Here is a 27,072-nt window from a genome sequence, read left to right as displayed (position 1 = left end):
TTTACTGTATGAAACAGCTGTTTTATAGAAGTGCATACCCCCAAAGGGGTCACTCACTGGGGAAAGAGGACCATGGATGGTTGGTTGGTAATTTATCATTATAGTCACTATTAGGTGACCAGGCATGAACTTCATCTGAGCCATTATTACTTCAGTCATGTCCTTGAGCGTCAGGAAATTCCTTCCTTTTGAAACTCAATTTGGAGAGTCCTTTGCCATCTCCATTTTATACACTGGTATTTGCTCGAGGTCCGCCCTTCATACTTATTGATTTCCACTCTCTCCTCTAAAAGTGGTTCTTGTTGCCCGGTCAATCTTCCAGTTTCCAATGCTCTTGTCTCCTCATCTACTTGTCCATGTTGACTTCTCCCTTTAAGAATTTTAATTTATCACCTTTTTGTAAAAAAAAAAAAAAATTGAGCAGAGAAGAGAAATTGCCAGATTCCCTTTTATTCACAGGAAATAGTAAATTGTTCTCTATAAAGCATGAACATTTTAAAATAATATTTCTCTCCTTTTTTGACAACTACATTACATTCCAAAGTATGAATGTTCAATAAATTATTTTTCCATTTTCTTTTGATGGTCATTCAGAATATTTCGATTATTTGCTATTGTCACCTTCATTGAGGGGAACATCTAATATCTCACTGGGCTCATTCAGAATAATTCCTCTCAACAGTGTTTTGAAATGTAGGTTTGATTATTTCTTTTAGGTATGACAAGGCCAAGGCCATCGGCTCAGGAGATGACTGCGGGAGTTTGCTACTCACAGGTCCCACATCGCGGGGCACTCTGTGCGGTGGGGAGGGGCCGCGTGAGGAAGCACTGGGGTTACTCATCACACAGGGGGCGCTGTCATCCAGAGGCTCTGTTGTGAGGGAGGGGAGGGTAAGTGGGGTAAGCAGGGTCAGGATGGTCAGTATGAGGAACCACGGTAGGCTCTGGGACACAAGAGCTGTTCCAGCCGGCGCCTGGTCCTAGAGCCGGGTGTTGAGAGCCTCAGTAGTCGGAATGGCCCCTGGCATTTTGCCAGAAGTAATGGTTGAGAGGGGAGCCATTAAGATGATGCTGGATGGAAACAGGCTCTGTATTGAGTTGTATATGGACCCTGCTGTCCCGCAATAGGGCGGCTGTGGGAATAGGGCGGCTGCTGCCTCCAGCGCCCGCTACTTTGGAGTTCCCAGTGGAGTTCTCTTCTCGTGGGTTCCCGGGGTTTCCTGCGGAGCCCGGTGGAGGGTGAGAGACTTCCTGGGAAGTGCGCCTGGAGTCCTGGTGGAGTTCGGGCAATAAAGGAGTTCCTGTTTGAACCTACAAGTGTCTCCTGGCGGCTTGGTTATTTTTGTGCCCAGCCAGACTGCGGCAGCCAGGTGGGCAATCAGTTGGTGGTCCAAAGGATAAGAGTATGAACAGGATTTGGTTGGGTTGTAGGTTCTGGAGTAGTTAGTAGGAAGGGAAGGCGCGTAGGTAAGGGATTGCCTGTCTCTAGGAATATGCCAGGGGTTTAGATGTCAAAGTGTCAGAACAGAGGGAAAAAAAAAAAAAACCAACATGGCTAATACAAGTAACTAAGGAAGAGGAGATGCCCCTTTTGAGTGTTAGGAGAGATTTTCCCAAGTCACCCCATACTCTTGCTGATTCAGTGGCTACAGACTAGGTTGAATTCGCATGCCTTGCTGGGTCTGCTAGTGGTTTGTTGATGTGACATTTTAACTGAGTCCAGTGGTGCAGGCTGCAGTCCTGGCTCTTTGGGAGACTGGGGCAGGAGGACATCTTAAGCCCAGAAGATCAAGGCCAACCTTGGCAACATAGAGAGACCCCATCTCTCATCCTCTTCCTCCACCCTGATCCCCTCTTCTCTCTCTCTCTCTCTCTCTCACACACACACACACACACACACACACACACAAACACACACAAAGACATTTTGTATGTGAACTGCTTGGAGATCCATTGGAGGCTCCCATGATTGATAGGATGAAAGGGGTCAGTGTAGTGACCCATCCTAACCTCCACCTACACTGAAGTGCTCATGGCCTGTGTCCATAGAAGAAAAAGTAAGAACAGACAACCAATCAGAGATTCTGACAAGAGCCGAGATTCTCCCCTACCTGTCAATCATCCCAGGAAGCCTTAGAGAGATTCCATCACACCCGTGACCTGCCAGAGTGAAAATAGGGCCAGTGGCAATAGTACCTGGGACTGGGGTAAACCTTTGTGCATCCCAGCTTTTGGAGAAGGGCATGTATCTATTCTTGTTGAATCTTATGCAAGCCCCAAAAGCCAAGCTTTCCCACGCAGAGTACTTAACTGTTTGAAAGGAGGGCCTATCTTCCCCTCCCATTGAGTGTCTTGTGTTTCTCTTAATCACTCTGATGGTGCCTCCAAATGGCTCACCTGCTTCCGTCAGACTCTACTTTCAGATACACCCTTTTTACTTAGTAGTTTCCTGGATTAATGCCGTTCAGTGATTTCCCATCGTCTGGGCATGCAGTGTGTTCAAATTCTTTCCAACTTTCCAGTTGAACTGGATCCCCCAGGGAGCACCCAAGCCTGCCTGGCACCAGTGCTAATGTCCTTTCTTCTCTTCTTCTCCAGATCCTGCCCATCTCTCAATACCCAGGACCCTCACAGACATCACTGATTATTTTGAGCTTAATACATATAAAAACAAAGAATTATCAAAGGATGAAAGCACAAAAAACATCTTTCTGTTTTGAGGTCACTATTTACTCAGGTGTTTATAATATCATCTATGGCTTGATTTTTTTTGCAGAACACTTTCTGGGCTATAGTTCAATCTTAATTTTCTGCATCAATTTTTTTTTTACATTTCTTTCTGAATTTCCTTTTCTTTCTTTCTGATTAAAAGGCTAAAGAAAACCTTTACAGAATATCCCTAGCAAACAAGGACTGGTTTTGCGGTCAGGCTCTCATGATTTGATTCAAACAAACACAAAAGTGCAGTGTATTTATTCTTGGAGTTTGGTGGGGTCTTTAATGATGGTGCACAGACTAAATTATTAATATAAGGGATATGCATTTCTTTTGTGGTGTATTAGAAAAACAATTCCTAATATAAAGTTCATGATTTAATGTATGTTATTTGTGGCAGGGATTCCTGGGAATTCACTAAATCTGTCCCGATTTCTTGGGCCACATGCAAACTACCTCCTTTCCCAGGCTCCTTTGGACTGATCAGGTGACTGAGTCCCTACCAGGGAATGTGCCTGGCAGGCAGGAGCGCCTCTCCAGGCTGGACCCTGGAGCCCTGTGGTCACTCCTCCATGCTCCTCCGCCTCCAGCTGACTGTAGCCACCACTCATGACAACAGAGGAAACAACAAGTGAAAGCCACCAGAGTCCAGCCTGGGGTCAGCACACTACAGCCCAAGGCCAAATCTGTCCCAGTGTCTGTTTATAGAAACAAGTTGTATTGGAACCCAGCCCTGCTGTGTGCTTGTGTAACATCTAGGGCTGCTGTCCCTTCAGCAGCAGAGCTGGGTGGTGGCCAAAGTAACTGCCTGGCCCACACAACCTCCATATTCACCATCTACCATCTACAGAAAGCCTGCCGGCACCCTGGTCAAGATCCATAGGTGACCACGTGGAGGGCACCACATCGTTGACCAGAACAGCGCTCTAGCAAAATAAGCCATTGAACTTTGGGTCCATTGGCTACTGTAGCTGACTCACTCTCATACCTTCTTTCTCAGCAGTCCTAGAGGGATGGCCTCCTGTGGACGGCCAGAATGCCAGGAGCTTGTGCCATTTATGTCCATGGGACATAGCTCTCCTCTCTGGGAGGCACCTGGAATCCAAAATTGCTTTCAGACACTCTGACTCAGTCAGCCTTAGTACTGGATTCGTCATGGGAGAAGAGATTTCTTTGAAGAAGGGTCCGAGGAGTTCCCAGAGAGAAGCGGGGATTTGAGCCAGGACCAGGGGTCTCCTTGGCATATGTGACAGAAAAGAATTTCAGCACATGCCAGTCAAAGGCATAGACAGAGCTTTGCCTAGGAAGTAGGTACACACTCAAGGACAGTGTGGGCTCCCTTGAAGTGAGCAGACCCACCTTGGGTTGGGGCTCCAATATTTATAAAGGGGCAGTAATGAGGGGCTGGACGAGAGGGCCAGCCAGGGTGAGCTGCATGTTGCAAGCCAGTTCTCTTTGCCTTTTCACATTTCCTCGTTTTACACGGGGGCGAGCCGAGCATGTTGCTCAGGAGTGACAGTTGTTACAGTTGCTCCTGAGTGCTTTTGTATCTTGATGGCTCATGGGTGTTTCCTTTGATCAGTGTATTTCTCTCTTTATCCTGAATCCCTACCCCAGATTGAGCCCAGGGAGTCTGACCCTCTTGTCACAATGCAGCATCAAGAGCATTGGGAGATGTAAATGCCATACAATTTCCACCTGATGATCTGCATGGCAACAGGAAGAAGTTCCCCAAACCTCTAGGAAATGACTGCAGTGGTGAGGACCCTCGATAAAGCCAGGCTTGTTATCTAACAGGGGCCACAATAGTAATCAAAGTTGTCGTTATCTTTATATTGCTAAATCACCATTAGCCATCAACAGTGCAATTTCCACATTGAGTGACTCATTTTTGGGTGTACATGTTTGTAAAGCAGATGTGTTATTAGTTAGAATTACCCATTTACTTTTTATTTTTGCTATTTCTTTAATTACAAAATAGTGACACATTTCTCACGCTTATCTTTAATTAGTCACAAGTTATAAAGATCTTCTGCCTAGGACTCCATACAAAAATCTCTTTTTGAATGAGTGTGTTAAAGTAAGAAGTGCTAATCTATTTTGTAAAACTTACTCCTAATAATGCAGATAGTATGCTGATATGGAGTCAAACTTTAATTGAAGAACACAGAGATTTTTAAAGGGATCCTGATGCCTACCTGGGTTCAGTGGGAGCAGCGCAGTGGGGAGCCAGCACCTAGTGGAGAGCAGGGCATATTGAAGGCTGGTGAAGGGGAGAGTCAAAGGCCCAACGAGGAGGATTGCACAAGCTATTTCAAAGCAATGATCTTTGGCCACAGCGTTAGTAACAGAGGTTTCAAGGGCCAATGGCAAGGTGTCACAGTGCAGGGCTGGACAGACAGTAGCAGGCTGGCATCCTGTAGCAGATTCTTTGCATGCGGTGGTGGTGGCCTTTGTGCATCTTATGGTCCCGGGAGATCTTTTGTCACCCCTGGTTGTCAGGCATACTTGTGTGAGATCCTTTCCTCTGTAACTAACCTCCCAGGCTTATTTATTTCATTTACTTTTGTTATTGGCACCAATGACTGCATTTTGATTTTGGCAACTTGAACAATGGCAAGAACAACCAAACCCTGTGACATTAGGATGAGAATAACAGAGTTTCCAGAAACATGGCCTGTGTCTAGGCTGCTGGGAAGAGGCCAAGGATTCTGGAGTCACAGAGCTTGAGCCGCGGTGGAAGGCATATGAGAGAGCAGCTCATGCAGAGACACCCTCCTCTAAGCTCCTGCTTACAAAGGGTCCTCAAGTGTCAGTTGGTGGGTTCCCTGTCTTCTGGTTTCCCAGTACAATGGTCTCCACCTCACTGACCCCATCTTTAACAGAAAGATGGTGAAGGGCCCCGTAGGACGTGGCTTGCCTGCTCTGACGTGTGCGTTCATATATCTGTTGAGTTGAGGAGTGAATGTGAGTGGTTTGGGGATTCATTTGTTCTGCTGGCTACTCAGGACTTCAGGCCCATTCCTAGGGTTTTACTCTCCTGATCAGAGAGCTCCGCGAGGGAAACCTCAGAGATCCCCCAAAGGGAAAGCAACGACCTGGCCACCTGCGACTTCCACACAAAGGGTGAGTCAGCTGTAGCCCAAGTGACACAGGGAAATCAGGCCTGCGGAGAGACTGTGAGCTCTGGCGTGAGGCTTGGGAGACTCCAGCGTCATTTCAGCAGAGTCATCATGAGCCGGCACCAGAGGCTGTGGCCAGGGGGGCAAGGCTGGGAGAGGCTGCCTCTGTTTGCAAATGAGCCGCTATCACAAGCAGCTGGGATTCAACAGGAGATTGGGCATAATCCATTCCTTCCTCTCATGTTTGGCTAAGAAAGTACCATGTGATCTTCACAGGCTGAGGGTCAAGGGGTTTGCCAGGTTTCAAAGTCCATTGAGCTAGAAAGAAAGGTAAGATGATGGTAAGTGTGTGTGTGTGTGTGTGTGTGTGTGTGTGTGTGCAGACCCAAGTGCTTTTTAGTATGTGTTCTGTGTGTTGTATGTGTGTGTAGTGTGTGTGTATAGTGTATGTGTTTTGTGTGTTTTCTATGTGTGTGTAGTGTGTGTCTGCACATGTGTTGTGTGTGTAGTGTGTGTGCATGTGTGTAGTGTGTGTGCATATGTGTTGTGTGTGTGGTGTATATGCATGTGTGTAGGGGGTGCATGTGTGTATGTGTGCGTAGTTTGTGTGTTGTATGTGGGGTGTGTGTTGTGTAATGTGTGGGTGTGTTGTATATGTGGGGTGTATATGTAGTGTGTGTGTGGTGTGTGTGTGTTGTATGTGAGGTGTTTGTATGTAGTGTGTGTGTAGTGTGTGTGTTGAAGTGTGGAGTGTGTGTGTGTGTGTGTGTGTGTGTGTGTGTGTGTGTTGTGCTTGGTAACTGGAAACAGCCTTGTTGTTTACTTAGGAAGACCAATCAGATCACCCCATGTGGACGGTGTTGTAGGGTATTTTTATGACCTGGGTTTCTTCCCCAGATAAAAACAAGAGAGGAACCCCAATACAAGTCAACCTCAGTCACTTCTAGGGACACATCCTAATGTCACAAAGCCCTCACCCCCTGCAGAAGTCCTCCCCCACCTTCGGCTACAGGAGCAGAACGAGACCCTCTTTTTGAATCTCCGTCTCCAGGAGCTGCTTCAGCCGGGCCTGTGGTCTTGGACAGGAACCCATGAGCGTATTCAGGGCTGGTTGGTGCTTTCTGGCTGTTGGTTACGCGGTGCCTCTTATGTCAATATTGTTCTTGCCTGGGCAAGGGTAGGCTTGCCAAGCCACCTTGGGAAAACAGAAGACCTCTGCCCAGGTCCTGCACTGGCCTTTCATCACCTTTCAACCCTGCCCTCCTTATCCTGGGCTAATGAACTGATAAGGCCACTCTGTACAAAATCCAAGTGTTTTGCCTTGTGGTGAGGCTGTTAGTTTAACACTTCCCTGATGTCTTAAACACAAGGAGCGGTTATGGCCGCCGTAGGGAAGAAGCGAAAGGCCTGAGCGCTTGTGCAGACTTTCATGTTAGTTGCCTTGTGAACTCAGGCACCTGGACCCACCTGTGGACCTGAGCTTCCTGTGAGCAAGAAGGAAAGAGTCAGGTCGGGACCTGCTGCAGTCTGCTTTGGCTGCTGCAATAGTCCTCACAGGCTGGGTGACTTAAGTGGATGACTTAAACAAGTTTATTTTCTCTGGGTTCTGGACACTGACAGGTGTGGGCAGGGCGGCTTTCTCTGAAGCTTTCTTCTGTGGCTCGAAGAAGCCTGTCCCCCCTTGTTGCCGCCCCTTGGCCCCCTGTGGGTAATTCCCTTAGTGTCTGTCTGTGTGTCCAAATTAGGACAATTAGGAAATTACCTCTTCGTATGAGGACACCACACATGTTAGATCAGGGTTCACCTTAATGGCTTCATTCAGGGTCATTTCCCATGACTCTCTCATTCTGAAGGTTAGAGTTTCACTAATGAAATCCTGTCCCTTACAGTACACCACTCAACTCACGACATGGACATGGGTCATTTGGAAGCAGACCCAAGACTAGGAATTCAAAATTTGGGGAGATGCAGGAAATAGCGAGGGGTGAGACTGTGAGGTAGCTGAGACAGCTGCCCACGAGGGGTCCTTATGTGGCCACTTCTCACTGTGGCTCCTTGGAGCTCAAGACTGGGAGAAAACTGGCAGGGGGTGGGGAGAATTTGGTTTTGAAAGTTAGTCCATCTAACAGGCGAGGGCGCTGGGTTATTTGGACACCAAGTCCATTCAGCTGTTGACTGACAGCTACTCCAGGGGTGGGAGGGTCCTGGGGCCCTGGTGTCGCTGGCCTGCCGTGCATAGAATGGCCTTGCTCCACTTCAGGAAATCCTTCAAGCAGGAAGTAGCTCCTGGCAGGTGGCAGTCGTTGGAAGTCACCTGAGGCCACTGAGCTGTGCTGTGAGGCCCAAGGGGAATGGCCAACCATTGACAGTGGCTACTATACACTCTGGTTCTGAAGGCCACGCTCAGGGCTGGGTGAGTGAGCGCACACCTGCTTGGGGAAGAAATAGAGACCCAATTGGCAAAGTCCCTGTGTCACAGATTACAAATTATTGACAACCTTCCTGCATCTGTCCCAAAGCTGTGCAGGGGCTCAGACATGATAGGAATGGGTTTCTTGCTTACGTGACATCCAGGACACTGCTATAGATCAGGGAGAAGCTGTCACCCAAGTACAAATCAGAGTGTGTACCTTCCTAGTCCCTGAGGGCCTCCAAACCTTGCCTCCTCGCTGAGCTGACCCGACCCAACCCCGCCTGATGCCGCTCCTATGCCATTGGCCAAATACCAGGGCAACTGGGCCACTCAGTTATTTCTGGCTGGGCACTGCTTTGGCAACAGGAAGTCTCCACCTGGGAAGGGAGATTGTGGAGTCTGAGTGGTCTGCAAGTACCTCTCCCTCCAGCCTCTGCCTCCTCTCTGGACCCTGAAACTCTTGCTTCCAGCCACCTGCCACCTTCAGGACAGCTGCACAATCAGCCACTGCCCATCCTCCCCAGCAGCCAGGAGGATCCAGAGGGATCAGCAGGAAGTTCTGAGTACTTCAAAGGCGTCAACATGTAGAAGATCCCTGGAGAGAAAGGCTACCCCGGATCTCCCACAGGCCAGGCAAATGGGTTCTTGATGCCCCACAACATTGATTGGTCAAAAATGTTTGGCACCACAGCAGAATGGTTAAGAGCAAGGGCTGGTCAGCACACAGGTTCCGTCCAGCCCTCAGCGGTTCTCTTTGTGATGTGTGACCTTGCCCTACCTCCTCAACCACACTGAGTGACACTGGACCCTCCATTCTTGTCCCCAGAGCCCATCTAATAACAAGAAAAAGGTTTTGAGAGAAAAGAAAATGAAGTGTTATTGATTTGCTAGCAAAGGAGAATGCAGCAGATGTGGGTCTCAAAGCATGTGAATCTCACTGGCTAGGGAACACAGGGTCTTCAAAAGAGTCACACAAGGGCTGGCATCCAAATATTATCAGTAGATAGATCCAGCTGTTGTTCTTGAGTTCCCAGGTTTGGAGTTTTTATTCTTGTGGGCAGTGAAGGGCAAGATAGCTTGGCCTGACATGGGAAAATGGTTCATCTTGTCTTCCTGCTGTTAGGGAGGAGAAGAGGGAAAGGAGTTTTAAGATAAGCCACCTGATGCTGAGCAGCAAGTTTGTACTCAAAGCATAAAGTAGACCTCAGTTACATCAGGAGCTATGAGTACCCACCTCCAGGGTTATCCTGAGTGTCAACATGCACAGTTCCCTGAGCCCAGTGCGTGCCTCACAGTAAGCGCTCAAGAATGAATGTGTGAACAAATGTAAGTGGAAAATACTAGCAAGTGAACACTCAATATCACAGCCAAGAAATTGCTATTTGTAATACCAATTAGAAGTCAATCTTCTAGCTTTATTCCTATGCAAATAAAGATGTATATTATTTCTAAAATGGGATCACTTTATACATAACTGGACTTAAAAATCTTATTTTATTAAACTACATTGAAAAAATAAAAGCTAGTCGATCCTCACCAGGGAATGCTATTTCACCAAGAGAACACATGGGCTGTCATGCATGAGGCCCTGGGTTCCACTCCTAGCACTGCAAACAAACAAACAAATATTCAACAATAACAGAACTGCATGCTACTGTGTACATGAAGCATCCAACAGCAGGTGCAATCAAAGATGCCAGGCACAAAAAGCCACAGGTTGCATGATTCTATTTATATGAAATTTCCAGAGTAGGCAAAATCCACAGATACAAAAGTAGATTCATGATCACTTGGGGGCAGGGAAGAGGGAATGAGGAGACAGGGAATGAGTGCGAATGTGAAGAGGTTTCCTTTTGGAGCCATGAAAATGTTCTAGGATTGGAGAGCGGTGATGTTTGCATGGCGTTTCAGCATACTCAAAACTGCTGAACGGTAATTTTAGCCCATGTTTTCAGTTTTCTTGGGTACCCACCTAGGAGTGCAATCCCGGTGCCACGTGGGAAGTCTGTCTCACTGTAGGAGAAACTGGCAAACGGGCTCTGAAGCAGCCTTCAGTTTTATAACGTGTGCTTTCTCCCTTCACAATGTATTCTGACGTCTTTCCATGTGTGTCAACACATAGAGATGGAATATGGAGCGATTCCTTAGCCAGCTGTACCCCAGTGCATTTACATAAATCCCTAACATTGGGCGCTCAGTGATCCAAGAAAGAGGCCTTGAGCATGTTCCTTGTGTCCCCAGCAATTTCTAAACAACGTTCCCAGGTGCACTCAAAGCCTTTTGTATCCTCCTAATTCAGTGTTTTCCCATGTGTTGCAATGATTGCTCCCCTTCCCTGCCCCACATCTGTCTTGCCTGTTACCTGGCCAGAAGATGAACCATGTGTTCATTCATCTTTGTATCTACAATACGTAGGCAAGGGCCAGGCATCTTAGTAAACGTTAGAAGAGTGAAAAAACAAGTAAATGGATGGATTTACTATCAGAACATTCTGCCCCAAATCCCTGCTCTGAAAGGTAGTGAATTCCCTGGTCTTGGTTTTGTGTGACAGGAGGCTGGGAAGAAATATTGGCAGAAATATTGTAAGCTAATTTAGGCATCAGAAAGAGATTGGATAAAGTGTTGGACCACTTCTAAAGTTGAAAGCCTAGAACTCTAGGAAATATAAGCCTAGCAAAGCCAAGGGATCTGTGCTGATTTCCCAGCTGAGCAAATCTGGGGCTGTGAGTTGCTCTCTGTGTTGCTCTAAAATGTCCCAGCTTGTTCTGAAGACCTCAGACCAGATCTTTGCCCTGTCTGAAGATCTCTGCCTGCTGTGTCTGACCATGGGAATCTCATAGTACCCTGAGGTTAGAAGTCTATAAGGGAGAAATTCTCCCGTGAGAGATTATTGGACAAATTTGTTGCTCTGTGTAATCTGAGGTTTGGGTAGGGAGTGTTAGATAAGATAGGGCCAACTCCAAGTGGGAGTGGCTGGGAGGTCTCAATGGATGCCCTAGTGGTTTTTTTTTTTTTTTTTTTTTTTTGTCATTTTAGACTTTGCAATTGGGCTGGGTAGGTGGGATTAGGGCAGGTCTTAAGTGCATTGCCTCCAAACCTCACAGAGACCTCCTTGGCCCCAGAGCTGTCCTTCCACGATGTGGCTTTATACTTTGGTGTTAGCCTTTTCATCTGCTTGCACAACTTGGGGTGAGTCCTTCTGAAATACAGATACCAGGGGCCACAGTTGGAAATCCCTTTCCTGCATGGAGGTGGGTGGAGGTGCACTTGGGAAAAGGCATGGTAGTTCCCGTCCCGCAGTGGTGCTCACACTCTGGACTTGGAATTAGACTTGGAGCAGCTGAGCCCAGCCAGCCTGGGCCAGCCAGCTGCAGACATTAGGCACGGGGAGGCAATGGCCAACCTCAGGCCTCACACATGAGGAATGGAGAGAACCTTTGTCTTGATTATTGGTCCACGGCTGGATAGATTGTGACGCATGCCTTCACACAGTATTAAAAATGTCAACTCAGGGATGGAGTCAGGGTCTGAATCCCAGCTCAGCACTTTCAACTGGGTGTCCTTGGGCTAGGTACTTAACTTAGCTGTGCCTGGGTTACCCTGTCTCTAAAATAGGGATGAAATTGTCCCCACCTTTTCAGGCTGTAGTGAGGATAAAATGGATAGTTCTTTCTAAAGCACTTAGGATGGTGCCTGGTCTAGAAGACGTACAGAAAAAGGATTGATAAATAGAGGGGATGGTTTGAAATGCAGTGTTAAGAGGAAACTGGACATAGGGTAAAAATCAGACCAGGAGCTCTTGACTATTGCCAAGATAGTTTGTCACTCTTAGTTCCCAGGGGGTTGGCCACACCACTGAGCTCAGTCAGGAGGCAGAGGGCAGCGGGGGCTGCAGGTGAGGCCTTTGTTGTGATTTCCCTGGTAAGAAGAGATGAGGCAGGGTTGGCTTCTTGGGGTTCTTTGGGGGATTTGGGGACACAGGGGCTATCTCTAGTTATCTGGAACCTGGCTCGTGGTGATTTGGGAAGGTGGATTCTAGCCCACGGTACGAGATATAGGAGGTGATTGAGATGTGGGGACTGGATTGGTTGGAAACTTAGAGTGACAGTTCCTCTAAGATGAGCAAGGCCTCTCATTAGAGGCATCAGGTACAGAAAATAAACCCATGGTTAATACAGAAGTTCAATGAGGGATTTCACTGAACTACAACAGTGCCAAAGAAACTGAGATTCAGAGGGCATTGTACTCTCCCAAAATCACCTGAAAAATCATGCACTGGTCTATCTCTGGCTCCTGAATCCAAGGCCAGGGCTCTGGACACCAGTGCTCTGACAGCCCAGGTATGTCTGGATTTTATTTTTCTGGCCTGGGACTGAGTGTAAGGCAGAGGAAGAAAGGAACTGAATTTGTGATAGAATATTCCTTTATGCTGGAATTACCTATTTCCATCTTTAGAAAGTTCACAGAGGCCTCTTTTGCACATCTGTTTAGCGGGCGTATGAACACTTACCAGCAAGACTTATTTTTTTTTTGTGGTGGGGGGGGAGAATAATGTAAAGGAACTGGAATGTACATCTGGAACACAGTAAGTGCTCAATATCTGCACACTGCATAGAAAGTAACTTTCCATCCTGGGTAATCTGGCGTGTAGCCACTATATCTGGGTTGAAGGTCATCATTGAGGTGACAGATCACACACAGCGATTTCTGCCCAGACTTCACCCTCCTTCACTTCCTTGAAGCAACCATCCAGTCCCTCCTCCCTGGGCTCCTGACACTCCACCCTCCTCCTGCCACCTCTCTGGGTGGGTGCTCCCAATCTCAGCTGAAGCTGCCTCTGTGCTTCACCTCAGCTCCTGCTCTCCTCTCACCCTGGTCCCTGCAGTGAGTCACACACATCCATGGTGTGCACTCTCGCCTTCAGGGGGATGATCCTCCGCCACTCACCTACCTCCTTCCAGTCTGGAGGTGCCCTGGTCTTGTGGCCTCTTGCCAGGACATCTCACTGACGTCCCCAGTGACCCTGCCTAACACAGAGCCATGTTCACACACCTGCTCTTCAATCTTCTTTTCTGTACAAACACTCACATCTGGTTAACGACCAAGTCCTCCCACAAATTCCTCATTTATATCTCCATCAACATTTTCTCCTAATTATAAAAAAAGGATCTATCTTCAGTGTAGAATTCTTAGAATGCACCAAGAAAAAAGCAACGTGCACTGCTGCATTCATGGACATTTCCGTGGTCAAGCTTCCCGAGGGAAGAGACAGCTCTCTAGTAATTAGTGAAAGAAGCATGGGGTCAGCTGTCAATAACGTGAGGCACAGACGTAGTTTTGTAATGTGGTTTCCATAACAGTTTCCAGTGGTTTGGGCTACTACTCTAAGATGCTCTTTCACTTCTGGGGAAGGGATTATGTTCTGATAAACTCATGATCTTAAATGTAAAAGAATCATAAGTCAAAATATCATAAGTTGGGAACTAAATGTCCATGTCCTCACTGATTTCACTCTGGTCCTGTTGATAATGCTTAGCCACAAGAACAAAAATGGCCCAATTGTGAGATATGGATACTGTCTTGGAAATTGATTTCCCATAAAGACTTTACAAGGCCATTAATTCTGCTTCTGTTACAACAAGTCTGGGTTATTCTTTTCTTTTCTGGCCACAAACTTTGCGGGGATTGTAGACATATTGTCTGTATCCAAAGAGGAGCATGTTGGGGGACAGGAGGATAGTAACCATGTCCTGTGAAGGGTGCCCTTAGAAACTGAGATTATTGAGGACAGACAAGAGAGGACTTCAGGGTGGCCATGGTGGGGTGTCTGAAATCCACCTGCCTCAGGAAGGAAGATCAGGTTAGTGCACTCTGGTTCCACAGCAGGTGGAACCAGGTCAGGTGAGGAAGTCAAGTCACAGGGAGATGAGGAGCACAGGTCTCCTCCATAAGAATAGAGAAAGTGGAGAAGACAGGAGCCTGATGCTCAATCTTTCCTTATATGTGGCCCTGATAAGAACTAGCAGAATATTCTAGAAGAATTTTGTGTCCTTTACTCCAGAATTGTTCTTGCTGCTTTTTGTCCACTAAATAAAACCCAATCCGTTAGCCTGGCATTCAAGGCCCTCCCTGACAAACACCTGCTCATTTCGGAGTTTCATCCCCTCCTCCTGGGCTCCAGCTGTCACATGCCTAGAATGTGGCCAACCAACCAGGTCTGGTCTTTCCCCTCTAATGTCCTCATTGCTCCCTATGTCCAGCAGGACACCCGTCCTCGCCCCCCGTGGTGGACACGGTGCATGGCAAAGTCCTGGGGAAGTATGTCAGCCTGGAAGGATCTGCGCAGCCCGTGGCCATCTTCCTGGGCGTCCCCTTTGCCAAGCCCCCTCTTGGGTCCCTGAGGTTTGCTCCACCGCAGCCGGCAGAGCCCTGGAGCTCTGTGAAGAACACCACCTCCTACCCTCCTATGTAAGTGGTGGCCTGTCCCAGGGGGTTTGTCCCTCGGTGCTGCAGGAGGGGGTGCAGGCCTTCCTGGGCTTGGTTTTGCTTTCTTCTGGAATCTTCTAGAACACTGTAGAGCCTGAAACAGTCCGGACCTCTCAGGGACCTAGAGTCTTTTATTCAACACTAGTTCTTGAGCATTTAATCTTTGCCCAGCTTGCCCTTGGTTCTTAGAATCCATCGGTAAGCCAAAGAAAGATCCTGGCTCTATGGAGCTTCCAGTCTTGCAGGGAGAGTGCATGAGATAACGAAAAACACTGAAGGTAAACAATGAATTATGTCATGCTGTGTTAGAACATGCTTGGTGATTAGTATTTTGGAGAAAGAGCTGTTGAGCAGGTGAGAGAGATAAGAAGTAGTGATCTTAACTTTTTTTTATTGAACCTTGGTGAGCTGGGAGTGGGGTGGGTGAAGGTGTGTGTCTCTGTGCATTGGAGGGTCACCTTGGTGAGTTCTCACCGCCCACGTGTGTCTAGATATAGTCATAGGCAAAGCAAAGGTTGTTGGGCCCAGGAACCCTGGCCAGTGGGGTACAAGCCCAAAGATACCAGATGTCCTCACGATCACCCTAGAGCCCCTCAGACACCTACAGGTGTCATTTCCGACTTTCATCTTTTCCTCATTGGGTATTTCTGGAATGTCCAGAATCCCACTTTGGCTGCCTTCTTTCCAGTCCTTTCTTTAAAAAATTAATATTCAGTTTTTAAATTTCTGATTGCGAGTGCCATTCATACATATTGCAAATATGATAGGAGATACAGAGAAGCCTAGGTGAGAAAATGAAAATCACATGTGGTCCCACGATCCAGGAGGAACTGCTGTTGACTTTGGAGATCCTGTTGCAGCCCTCCTGCCTTGAAATTGGATGGTACATACGGGTAGTTGGAATGACCACCTTACTCATGGATCAGTGTATCATCAACTTTGTCCTGTGCCTTTAAATATCCCAACCTGGCATTGAATAGCTGCATTGAATTTGGTATTGAGATGCAATTGATTTCCTCCATGTCTCACTTGAGTTCATTAAGTTGGTTTTGATGTTTTTGACATCATCATGGACACTCTGAGGAACATCATGTAGCTAAATCATGATACCCGTTTATGGATATTTTAGGGTAAGTTCCAAGAAATGGAATTTGTGAGTCAAAGAGTGTGTGCTTTTTGTTAAATTTCCCTCAAGAAATATTCTGTGAATATACCTGCCAACAAGGGATGAAAACCTCCATGCAGCAGACCCTTAGCAATGCTTGAGGTTATTGAAAGAAAGCTTTTGGGCAATCAGGTAAACAAAACAGTAATACAACAATCAAACAATAATACCTATCATTTGGGTCTTTATGTTGCATTTATCTAAATACTAGTGAAGTGGAACTTTTGTCCCGCTTTTAACATTTGCATTCTAGTTTTTGAGTCATATTCCTGCTGTGCTTGGAAATCTGGGAACAACTCCTAAGAGAGAACAACTGGAAGACATGTTTTCTGGCTCCACTCTGCTACTTCATAATTGTGTCTTCCTGGCACCCTGGGCCCCAGGTCTCCTTCCCTGGCTGCTGCCTGCCCCTCCTCCACCCTACGACTCTACTCTGGGCTCATACCCAGTGGGGTCTGTGTAGGGTCCTCTGCCTCCCATTGGGAGAACCTGGTAGCTCTGGGGAACAGCTCAAAGGATCAGCTTTTATACCAGGAAGCTTCTCACTCACATCCTCTGCCTTTGTCTTCACAGAATTTTTTTACTCTGGATATGCTTGGAGACCCCAGAGAGGTAAGGACCGTTGGTTTCTTAATTACAGGTTTCAAATCTTATTAATACATTTAATCTCTGTTATGCTATGGATGAATGGAGTCTCCTTTGTGGACTCATATTGCTGAGGCCCAGAGAGCAGAAGTAACTAGCCAGGGTAACATAGCTGAGAGGTCAGGAGGCAGGATTGGAACTCACTGCCATGGCTCTCAGTGCGGTGCTCCCAGTCACAAATTATATATCTCCCAGGATGAGCTACCCTCTTCTCATTTACATTCCCTGTGGGATAAGTGTGCTCTAGAACACCCTCAGGAGGCTAGATAAATGGATTAGGGGCTCAGAATCCTTCATTAAGGAGGACAGATGTTCTAGGAGGCCACAGGGCAAATTAGCTGTGCAGAAGGGGAGCCTGGGATCTCAGGCCTTAGGACACCACCCTCCTCCTAGGATCCAGGAAACTCCAAAAGTATCCTCCCATCTGCTTCCTCTTCCTCTCCCACCTCTCCACAGTTGCCAGGGTCTGGAGACCTTAGCTTAGTGCCATCTTGCAATCCTGTCCTCTGCTCCCTCCCTGGGGATCCTCTGACGTTTCTTGATCTTATGTGGATGAAATGAGATCTATCTACTCAGACATTCATTAAAGTGTTAAGAAGCACTTACTCTGTTGTAGGAGATGGTTTAGCAACAGGGATACGGCAGTGACTCGGACAAGATTCCCTGCCTTCTGATGGAGGGAGATTGTAATAGAAAAGTAAAGAAACCATGTATTGTGCTGGCTGATGGTCAGAGTCAAGAGAGAAAAAAATATTGGGAAATGGGGACCAAGTCAGCCAATGGTTCAAATGTAAGCATTAGGATCAAGGGGTGGCCTGATGGGCAGTGACCTTGGGGTGGATCTCTGGGGGGGAAGGAAGCGAGCTGTCAAGAGGACTGGAGGAGGAGGGTTTCTGGCAGAGGGAACAGCAAAGGCAAAGATCCTGATGCAGGAGGCCCTGTGTGGAGGCTGAATGGGGATGCAGGGTGGAGGCTGGGGTGTCCTGAGGTGGGGGTGGGGTTGTCACTGGGAGGACTTGGACTGTAATTCTGTGGGATATGGGAGGTGCTCAGAGGGCGTTGAACAGAGTGTGGAATAGTCAGTAGGGGAAGGGGCAGGGCAGGGGCAGGGACAGCTCTGGGAGCCCAGTGCTCTGTAGCTGCACAGCAAGGGATCCTTGTAGCTCAGACCAGTGGAGGGGCAAGAAGTCTGCCGTTCAGAACTTTCTGAATTAAAAGATGACAGAACTTGCTGATATATGGTGTGTGAGGAGTCAAGGAAGAAGAGGAGAAGGAAGCCCGGAGTCCTTGACCCCCACACCCCGTTGCTTCCGGTATTAAGCAGCTTTCTGGTACTATAATGGATATGTGAGATGATCAAGTTATAAAGAGGAGAAGGTCAATTGAGCTAACATTTCTAGAGGATTTATTCCATGATTGGTGAACCTGTTTCTTTGACCTATGGCAGCATATCACCCCAGGACTGGGAGAAGAGCAAAACTACTCATTTCTATCTGGGGCTCTGGGGTACAGAGATGGATAGAGAGAAGGAGGGAGGGAGGAGGAGAGGGAGAGACTTGGGAATTTCTATATGATGAGGGCCTGTGCCCAGTGACCTGAAGACCTCCCACTAGGCCCCATATCTTCAAGTCTCCGCCCCTCCCACTACTACCACATGCTGCAGATTAAGCCTCAACACATGGGCCTCAGCAGCCCCATTGAATTAGTTCTTCATATCTGAGTGCCAGGGATGTGCCAGGGATTGTGCAGAAAGTGTGCTCTATCCTCTGAGTCTCTCTCTTGTTCCTGCTCTAAGGCCCTCCTTCAAGCCCAGGCCTCTGTGACATTGCTGGAATTAGTCCTGCTCACCTCTGTCCCTTGCTTATGCTATTTCTACTGCCAAGAGCTTTCATAACAAAAGCCCATGCAGATGCCAAACACCTGATCCAGGTGCCCTGCAGACTCTTCCTTCAGAGGAGCTGCTCCTCCTGCTGGCCCCTGGGCAGGCCTCTAAGAGCCTCACAGCCTTGCTAAGGCACCCAAACCAAGCCCTCTACTGTCAGCTCATAGGAGCAGTTCTGGCCCTTGTCTTGATCTATTACTCCCCCAAATAGGGAGTCAAGTCTCAATGTAGGCACCTCGAGTGGTGAGCTCGATACTTCCTCAAAACTAATCGTTTGTCTAAAAGAGCTCAAGTTTAAATACAGATGCAATAGATACTCCTCAGTTACAGTTTTAGTATTTGTGAATTCACTTCTTTGCTAACACATTTTTGTATGCACCAGGGATACCTTGATGCATTTGTGGTCATTTGCAACATTAAATGCAAAGCAGCAAGGAGTTGAGTTTCTGTGAGGTCCATATTCCCATCTGAGCTCACAAAAGGAAATACTCAGTGTCTTGCTTCATCTCTCTTGCTAACAAGTATCCTTCTTGTGGTCTATATAGCACTGCTTCTTTTGCAGTATTTGCTTTTGTTGGTGATTTCTCTGTTTATAATGACTCTAAGGCATAGTGAAGAAGTGCTGTCTAGTTTCCCTAAGCATGAGAGGCTGTGCTGTGTCTTGAAGAGAAAATACATGTGATAGTAAGCTTTGTTCAGGGTGTGTACGGTGCTCTTGGCCATGAATTCAATATTAATGAATCAAGATACAGTCCATCCAAAGAAGAAGTGGAGATTTGCCTGTCTGTAAGTGAGGTCAGTCTGGAAAGCTGTCATGCAACATCTTTGTGGATACACAACCATGGGAAAGATGGAGGAGCAGCTCCATGTTTAAAAAGCAGAGTGGACAGCAGTGTTGTAAGGCAGGAGCTGTAGAAATCTGCAGTGATGTTACCCAAGGTTGAGAAAATGTTGAGTGAGTCCCAGCTGGTGTTTTATTATAAACGGATACTGCATGTAACGAATTCTTTGTAAGAGATCTATATCATATGACATGTCTAAAGAGCAACCCACATGGAGACGAGAGTCTCACAGGGCCTTGATTCTGGACTTCCCTTTGGACCAATGGCCCAGCTATTTGCTAATTCAGCACTCACTGCGATCTGACAAACACGACTACGACAGTGAGAATCGAGTGCCTGTGTGTGCATTTAAAATTGAGATGGATATTATAATTATTTACATATAATATATACTTTGGGTGATATATTTCCCATTCCCCGACCTCCATCACGTTGCCATCCCTAGCTTCCTGGTTAAAATTCTCTCCTCACTGTGTGACAGACTTAGCTTCCTTCTGAGTTTTGTGGCCCTGCCCAGAGTCATGGAAGTCTGTGGTGCTGGCGTGTTGACTGCTCTGCTCTCTTTCCCCAGAGCACTCCCATGATACCCACTGTAATAGATGGTGTCGTGCTGCCCAAGACACCAGAGGAGATTCTGGCTGATAAGACGTTCAACACTGTCCCCTATATTGTGGGAATCAACAAGCAAGAGTTTGGCTGGATTTTGCCCACGGTGAGAATGTACAGACCTCTTACACAGACTCCTCCTCCTCCCCCATCATCCCTCTGACGTCTGGACCCAGAATGTCTCTTTTCTCCAAGGCCCACTCTGAGTCTGGGAAACTTCACCACTGGTCTGAGTGGACACTGGACATTTCTTTGTAAATATTTCTGGGATGGTACAGCTCTCTTGACTGGTACCTGCGAACCCTTCTCCCCAAGCACTCATTAATTGTCTTCCTAATTACAAATACTGACATGTTCAGGATGGGAGGGACTGCAGAAACCATAATCGTGCAGACAGATGAGGTCTAGAGGAGAAGAAGCAGGAGAGCTAGATCTGGGCACAGCAACTTCTTCCTTGGGCTTGGACTCACAGGTCCTAGGGGTTCCCATGGGTGCTCCAAGGCACTTCTCTGGAAAGAGTCAGAGGAAGTTGCTTATATGTTAGTTACATTGGCTCCAAAAAGCCAGGTTTGGGCTGGAGAAGATCCAATTTTGACTGGAAAGCATTGAGATTTCTCATGTAGGTGCTTCAAGAGGTCCTAGTGTCATCCTCGTCCATGGCTTTAGGCTAAAAAAGCCGGGCAAAAGTTAGTTAGAGTGCAGAGGTTGAACAGGATCTTCACAGGGTGGGAGTTCTGCAGTTCTCACTTCAGAAGGATCAGAGGTTATGCCAAAGGAAAAAATTCATCGTGATGGATTTCGACTTCCCCGAGACATTGGAGAGTGTGGGGTAATGGCCTGTGCTCTCTTGTTCTGAGCTCTCTGCTTTAGCACTACCCTGGATTCAATTTCCCTCAGTGACCGAATGACCATGGTGCCCCCTAGCCTGGTATTTATATGTTCAAGTCATCCCTTTTTATGCCTTGAGTTTCTGAATACAAGTCCATTTACTTGATATTTTTTTTCAAATTAATGAATGCACCTGCACATCAAGACCCCAAGAGAACCTTCACAGGCATTGGCTTGCTTGGTTCTTCTTGTTAATTCCTGATGATTCAGAAATGCTTAACCCCTTTTTTAATAGATGATGGGATTTCCCATCTCTGAAGGCAAGCTGGACCAGAAGACGGCCACATCACTCCTGCAGAAGACTGGCTCTCTTCTGGCAAGGAGTCGAAAGAGTTATGGGAATTGATTGAGAAACAAAGAACAGCTGGCCTTGCCCTGAGTACCAGACCAACTCAATGGCAGAAGAAAACCTAACACCTGTGTTCCATCCCCATCTGTCTGCCTTTCCCTCCCCGCCACCCCAGGAGGGATTTGCATAGGGCCCAGGAGGTTCACATCCAAGGAGCCTTCTGCATGGCTCTCCAGGTGGGGGATCTCTTTCTTGATGCATTTTAGGAGGTCCAAGACGAACTGACTCAAATGGCTACTGAGAAGAATTTTAGAGGAACAGACGACCCTGTCAAAATCAAAGACCTCTATCTGGAGTTGGTTGGAGATGTGTTTTTTTGTATCCCATCTGTGACTGTGGCCCGTGGTCACAGAGGTAAGTCACAGAGGTTGCATAGGAGAGGGACACTGCCACCTCCCAATATCCAGTCACTTATGGGCAAAGAAAGTGGAGGGTGAGCACATACAGTACAATAAGATGTTTAGTGAGGGGAGACAGAGAAGGAGAGGGAACACATTCATAGAACTTTGTAAAATCACAAATTGACAAACAATTTTTGCATAAACTTATGGAGTGCAGTGTGGTTATGATTTATGAATACACTGTTCAATAATTCCATCAAACTGGTTAACAGACCCATCTCCTGAAATACTTGGCACTTTTTGCAGGGAGAACACTTGACATTTCCTTTCTGTAACTATTCAGTGCAAAACACTCTATATCAACTGTGTTTACCACACTGTCCAGTAGAACAACATCAAAAGAGAAGACCAACATTTCCCCAACTGGTATTTTGTACTCTTTTAACATCACCCTTCTTTACTCCTCATCTCTTGCCTGTTACCAAAATTTTATTCTTTCTTCTATGACTTCTATTTGAGCTATAAGTTGTCACATGTGGTACTTGTCTTTCTGAGCCTTATCTCTCTCAGCATGTTGGTCCCCATTTCAACACGTTATCTAAAATGGTATCATTCTTTTCTTTTTAAAAACTAAATAGAATTCCATTGTGTTTCTCTACCGCATTTTCTTTATCTTTTCATCTGTTGATGGACATAGTTAATTTCATGATTTGGCTCTTGTGAGTAGTTGTACAGTGAACATGGGGTTGAAGAGATCTCTCCCACAAACTACTTTCAAATCTTTTGGGTAGATACTCAGAAGTGGGGTTGCTGGATTACATGGTAATTCTGTTTTTAGTTTTTCAACAACTCCAATCTTGTTTGACATCTGTACCAACTGTATTAAAGTGTTCCCTTTTCTTTTCATCTTGGTTAATATTTTTCCCTTTTATTTTGGTACCTGGAATTGAGCCCAGGGGTACTCCACCACTGAACTACATCCCCAGCCCTTTTTGTTTCCAGACAGGACCTTGCTAAGTTGCCGATGATGGCTTTGAACTTATGATCCTCCAGCCTCAGCCTCCTGAGCTGTTGGGATCACACATGTGCCCCACGGTGCCAGATCACCCTTTTTCCTTTTCCATTCTTTTTGATAAAAATCATTTGGACTGGGTGGGTGATACCTCATTGTAGCTATAGTTTGTGTTTTCCCAGTGATTAGTGACATTGAGCACGTTCTCATCTACCTGTTGTCCATTAATACGATTTCTTTTCAGAAACATTTATGCAGGGCCCTTGCCCACTTTTAATTTGGCTTTTTTGTTTCATTGCTGTTGTCCAAAGGCCTGCAGAGCTTATATTTAACTCTTTAATGCATTATGGCTTGCAAACCTTTTCTCCCGGTTTGCAGGTTGTTTTTGCACACTGTTCCTTGTTTTCCTTGCTTGAAGGAGCTTACAGTTTGATGAAATCTCATTTTCAGTTTTCACTGGGTTATCCTCAATTTGGGAATCAAATCCAGAGTCATTGCCCAGACTAGTGGGCAATTTTTTTTTTTTTGCCTCTGTTTTCTTCTATCAGTCTTTGAATTCTCATGTTACTTCTAAGTCTTTCATCCATTTTCTTTAGTAATTTTTGTTTATGGTGTGATATGAGTTTCAATTTCCTATTTCTTCAGGTCAAAAATCCAGTTTCTTAATATTCTTTATCCAAGAGACTGTCTTTTCCCATTTTGTATTCTTAGCATCTTTGTCAAAAATCAGTTGACTTCACATGCCTGGGTCACATCTGGGCTCTCTAGTGTGTTCATTGATGGATGTGTTGATTCTTTTCTTCCAATAGTGTGTTATTTTAACTACCACAGCTTTCAGTGTACTTTGAAGAAGACGGGGGTTACATCTCCAGCTTTTTTTCTTTCCAATCATGATTACGTTGATCCAGTTTTTTGTTTGTTTTATGTGAATTTTACAATTTTTCCCTATCTCTCTGAAGAATGATGTTGGTTTGATGGTGATTTCACTGAACCAGTAGATCACTTTGATCAGCATGGATATTTTGACAATATTACTTCTTCCAAACTGTGATCATTGGGTATCTTTTTTTGCGTTTGTGTCATCTTCAGTTTCTTTCATCAGTGTCTTATAGATTTTAGTGTCCCGGAAACAACACTTCAGTTAAATTTATTCTCATGGGTTTTACCTTGTTATAACTACTATCCATGGGTTGTTTTCTTGATTTCTTTTCTTGTTTTTTTTTTTTGGACAGTTCAGTGTGAGTGTATAGAGAATTTTGCATGTTGATTTTGTATCCTGCAATTCTACCATATATGTTTGCTAGTTCTAACCATCTTGCAGGAAAATCTATGGGGTAAGATCATGTCATCATTGAACAGACTGTTTCATATCTGCCTCTCCTAGTAGGATGTCTCTTTTTTAGTTATTTAATTTAAATTCTGTTTTCTGATATAATGAGAGCTGCCTCTGTTCTCTTGGTTTTCATTTGTATACAATATCTATTTCCATCCCTTCACCTTCAGGCTACATACATCTTTAAAATCAAGATGAGTCTCCTGTGGGAAACCTATATATGTGGCTCTTGTTTTCTAATCTGGTCACTGTCCTTTTTGTTGGAGGATTTAAACCATTTATATTCAAGACAATTACTAATAGCCAGGTATTTACTGATGCCATTTTGACAGTTGTTTTCTGGTTGTTTTAAAAATACCTTTTTCTTTCTTCCCCTTTTGATGTCTTCCTTTGTGCTTTGATGGTTTTCTGTCATGTTTGCTTTGAATTCTTTCTATTTTTGTTTTGTGCTTCTATTAAAGATTTTTGCTATGTTGTTACCATAAAGCGTACTTATAACATTTTACACTTATACCAGTCTATTAATAACTTTAATCACATATAAAAATTCTGTACTATATCCTCATGCATTATTTTGATATCAGAATTCATGCATGAATTTTATGTTTGAATTTGTCATGAAAATTTATTTCAGTTGTAGTTTTATTTATATCATTGACTTTTGTACTTTAACATGTTTTATTTTATTAGTGTCTTTGTTTCACTTAAATACCTCTCTTTCACAAAACCTATAGGGTGTGTCCAGAGGTAATTGATTTCATAAGCTTTTGTCTGGGAAAGTTGTTATTTCTTCCTCATTTCTGAAAGATGACTTTCTTGGATGCAGTATTCCTGAGATACAAGAAACAGATTGTTCCATCTCTACATATATGTTCATTTAAATATCCTCATTTTTAGACAAGCAGCTTGGATTTGCTTCACTCTTGTCTGAATGGCTGAGAACAGCCCTGGAAATGCTCAAAACTGGGCTGAATAGAAGACACCTACCAGGTTGTAGGTTATGCTTGAAATGAATGAGCTCTAGTGTATTTTCAATGAACACACCCAGCGTCTTTAGTTGATACATTGTGTACTTCCATTATGTAAAACAACAAACCAAATTCTTTAGTAGAAAAGCAAAGTTAAAAATACAAAGACTTCAAAGCATGCAGAAATATCTGGCCCAAGTCCCATTTCCTCCTCAACCAGCTTTTAGGCAAGTGACTGTGCTTTCCCCAAACTGTCTCTCTCCCATGCCGATAGCCAGGGGCTTCCTGCACAGCCAGAGACCTTGAGACCATCCAGCTGGTGATGTGAACTGTGCAAAAATCTGTGTCTTCTCAGATGCTGGAGCCCCCACCTACATGTATGAGTTTCAGTATCACCCGAACTTCGTATCAGACATGAGACCCAAGACGGTGATAGGAGACCATGGGGATGAACTCTACTCAGTCTCTGGGGCCTCAATTTTAAAAGGTAACAGCTCTGTGCTTGGCTGTGAGCTTGCAGTCAGGAGGTCTGGGTTCCAGTCTTGCTTTGGTGGCCTTGAGCAAGTTCTCCTGCTGTCCCAGGCTTAGCTTCTGACTCAGTGTAATGGGCCTGAGCTACATGGAGCAGTTCCCAGCCTCTCTACTGTGCAAGGAGGAGGCACATCCATGTGCCCTGAGCCAGAGTCACTCTCGGAATCCTGAACTGTGATATCAATAGGAGAAGTGGTGGGCCACCTGCAGGGCACTGTTCCAGGTCAAGAATGCCGCTCTTGATTTTTCATTCAAAGAAGTATATTAGGATGTGGGGGGAGGGAACTAAGGTCACAATTGTGCTCAACTTGAATCCAGTGTCATTATGTGTCTTGTCAGTCAGTCTTCTAATATATCTAAATTTGCATACCATCTATGTTTGATAATATACTTTTTCAAAACTTTCCATAAGTGTCTTAAATTAATGAACTCTCAGCAGTTGCACATGACTTTTGAGCCACTTTATGACCGTTCAGGACACACCTGCACCTCTGGGTGCCTCCCAGTTGGGTAGCTCCTTAGTGTCATTGCAGTCTGATCTTCCTCAGACTCCGTGAAAATGTGGCTGTGTTTCAAAAACCCAAGAGCCAGCAATCCCTCAAAGTAGAGGAAGCTACTTATGTGGCCTTTGGAGCCTGAGTGGGGAATGAGCGGCAGGTAGGCACAGAAGACAAAGGCAGTCAGCATCCTAGTGGACTGCATGCCGTGGCCAATTACTAGACCAGCTGTTCTCAAGCTGAAAGTGCACACCAAAGGACAGGGTTTTCTTGAAATGCACATTGTCTAGGAGGCACAGAGTTAGGGCCAAGAGTCCGGCCCCTCCTTCCCTTCCTTTCTTTTTTCTCATTATAATCATACATTATGGTGGGATTCATTAGCCATTTTTGTGTGTGCACATAACATCATTCGTTTAATCTCATTCCCTAATACCTTCCCTTTCCCTCCCCTCTTCTTAGAAGCTGCCTGTCCTACAAACTCCCAGGTGGTGCTGCTGGCCCACACAGCCCTCTTTGAGTAGCAAAGCATTTTTTTCCTTCTGCCCCAACAGGGGGCACCTCAGAAGAGGAGACCAACCTCAGCAGGATGGTGATGAAATTCTGGGCCAACTTTGCTCGCCATGGGTGAGGCTGGTGGCAAAGCGGGAGCAGGGTGGGTGGCTGGGCCGGCAAATGGTGGGGCCTACCTGTTGGGAAAGAGGGGCTTCTAAAGTTTGACTGACCCTGTGACCACAGCATGGTGACTGTTAGTGCACAGGCTTCTCCAGGAGATGGAGAGCCCCTGTCTCTGGAGGTGCATGTGCCTCTTGGCAGAAGCTCCAGGCAAGTCTCAGAATATTGTTGGGACCACTAGCAGCTCTGTGCAATTTCTGTTTGATTTTGATCCTAGGAACCCAAATGGGGAGGGGCTGCCCCATTGGCCAGAGTATGACCAGAAGGAAGGGTACCTGAAGATTGGAGCCAACACCCAGGCAGCCCAGGGGCTGAAAGAGAAGGAGATGGCTTTGTGGACTAAGCTCAGAGCCAAGAAGCCTCCTCAGAGAGAACACGTGGAATTGTGAATGGGAGGCCGAGCCAGCCTCAGGCGACCAGAGTCGCCCCAACGGGGTGTTGTACATGAGGTTTTTGTAGACCTTGGAGACATCTTATTGTGGAAGCTGGAGAATTGTGTGGTATAGGTGGGGATAGTCCCGGAGGGGAAGTTTTTATACTTGTGGCCTTGATTTGCAGAATGAATGTTCATTTGGAGACCAAATCAGAGTCTGTGTCTTAAACTA

The 27,072-nt window shown here is 45.9% G+C and overlaps 1 protein-coding gene across 1 annotated transcript; it reads left to right on the top strand.

Moving 5' to 3' along the window:
* Window positions 1-924: 924 nt before the first annotated feature.
* LOC308637878 (carboxylesterase 1D-like) lies at window positions 925-26,856 on the top strand (the record flags this gene model as incomplete). Its single annotated transcript, XM_081274724.1, has 10 exons — window positions 925-937; window positions 14,514-14,718; window positions 16,285-16,360; window positions 16,475-16,513; window positions 19,842-19,982; window positions 21,000-21,080; window positions 21,320-21,467; window positions 25,123-25,254; window positions 26,347-26,419; window positions 26,685-26,856. 10 exons carry the CDS (start codon window positions 925-927, stop codon window positions 26,854-26,856), a joined length of 1,080 nt encoding a protein of 359 aa, XP_081130850.1.
* Window positions 26,857-27,072: the final 216 nt, after the last annotated feature.

The sequence above is a fragment of the Spermophilus citellus genome (genome assembly GCF_964194105.1).
Source record: "Spermophilus citellus genome assembly, chromosome: 18".
NCBI lineage: Eukaryota > Metazoa > Chordata > Mammalia > Rodentia > Sciuridae > Spermophilus > Spermophilus citellus.
Note: the sequence above shows the minus strand (reverse complement) of the source record. Positions and strands in the feature narration are given on the sequence as shown.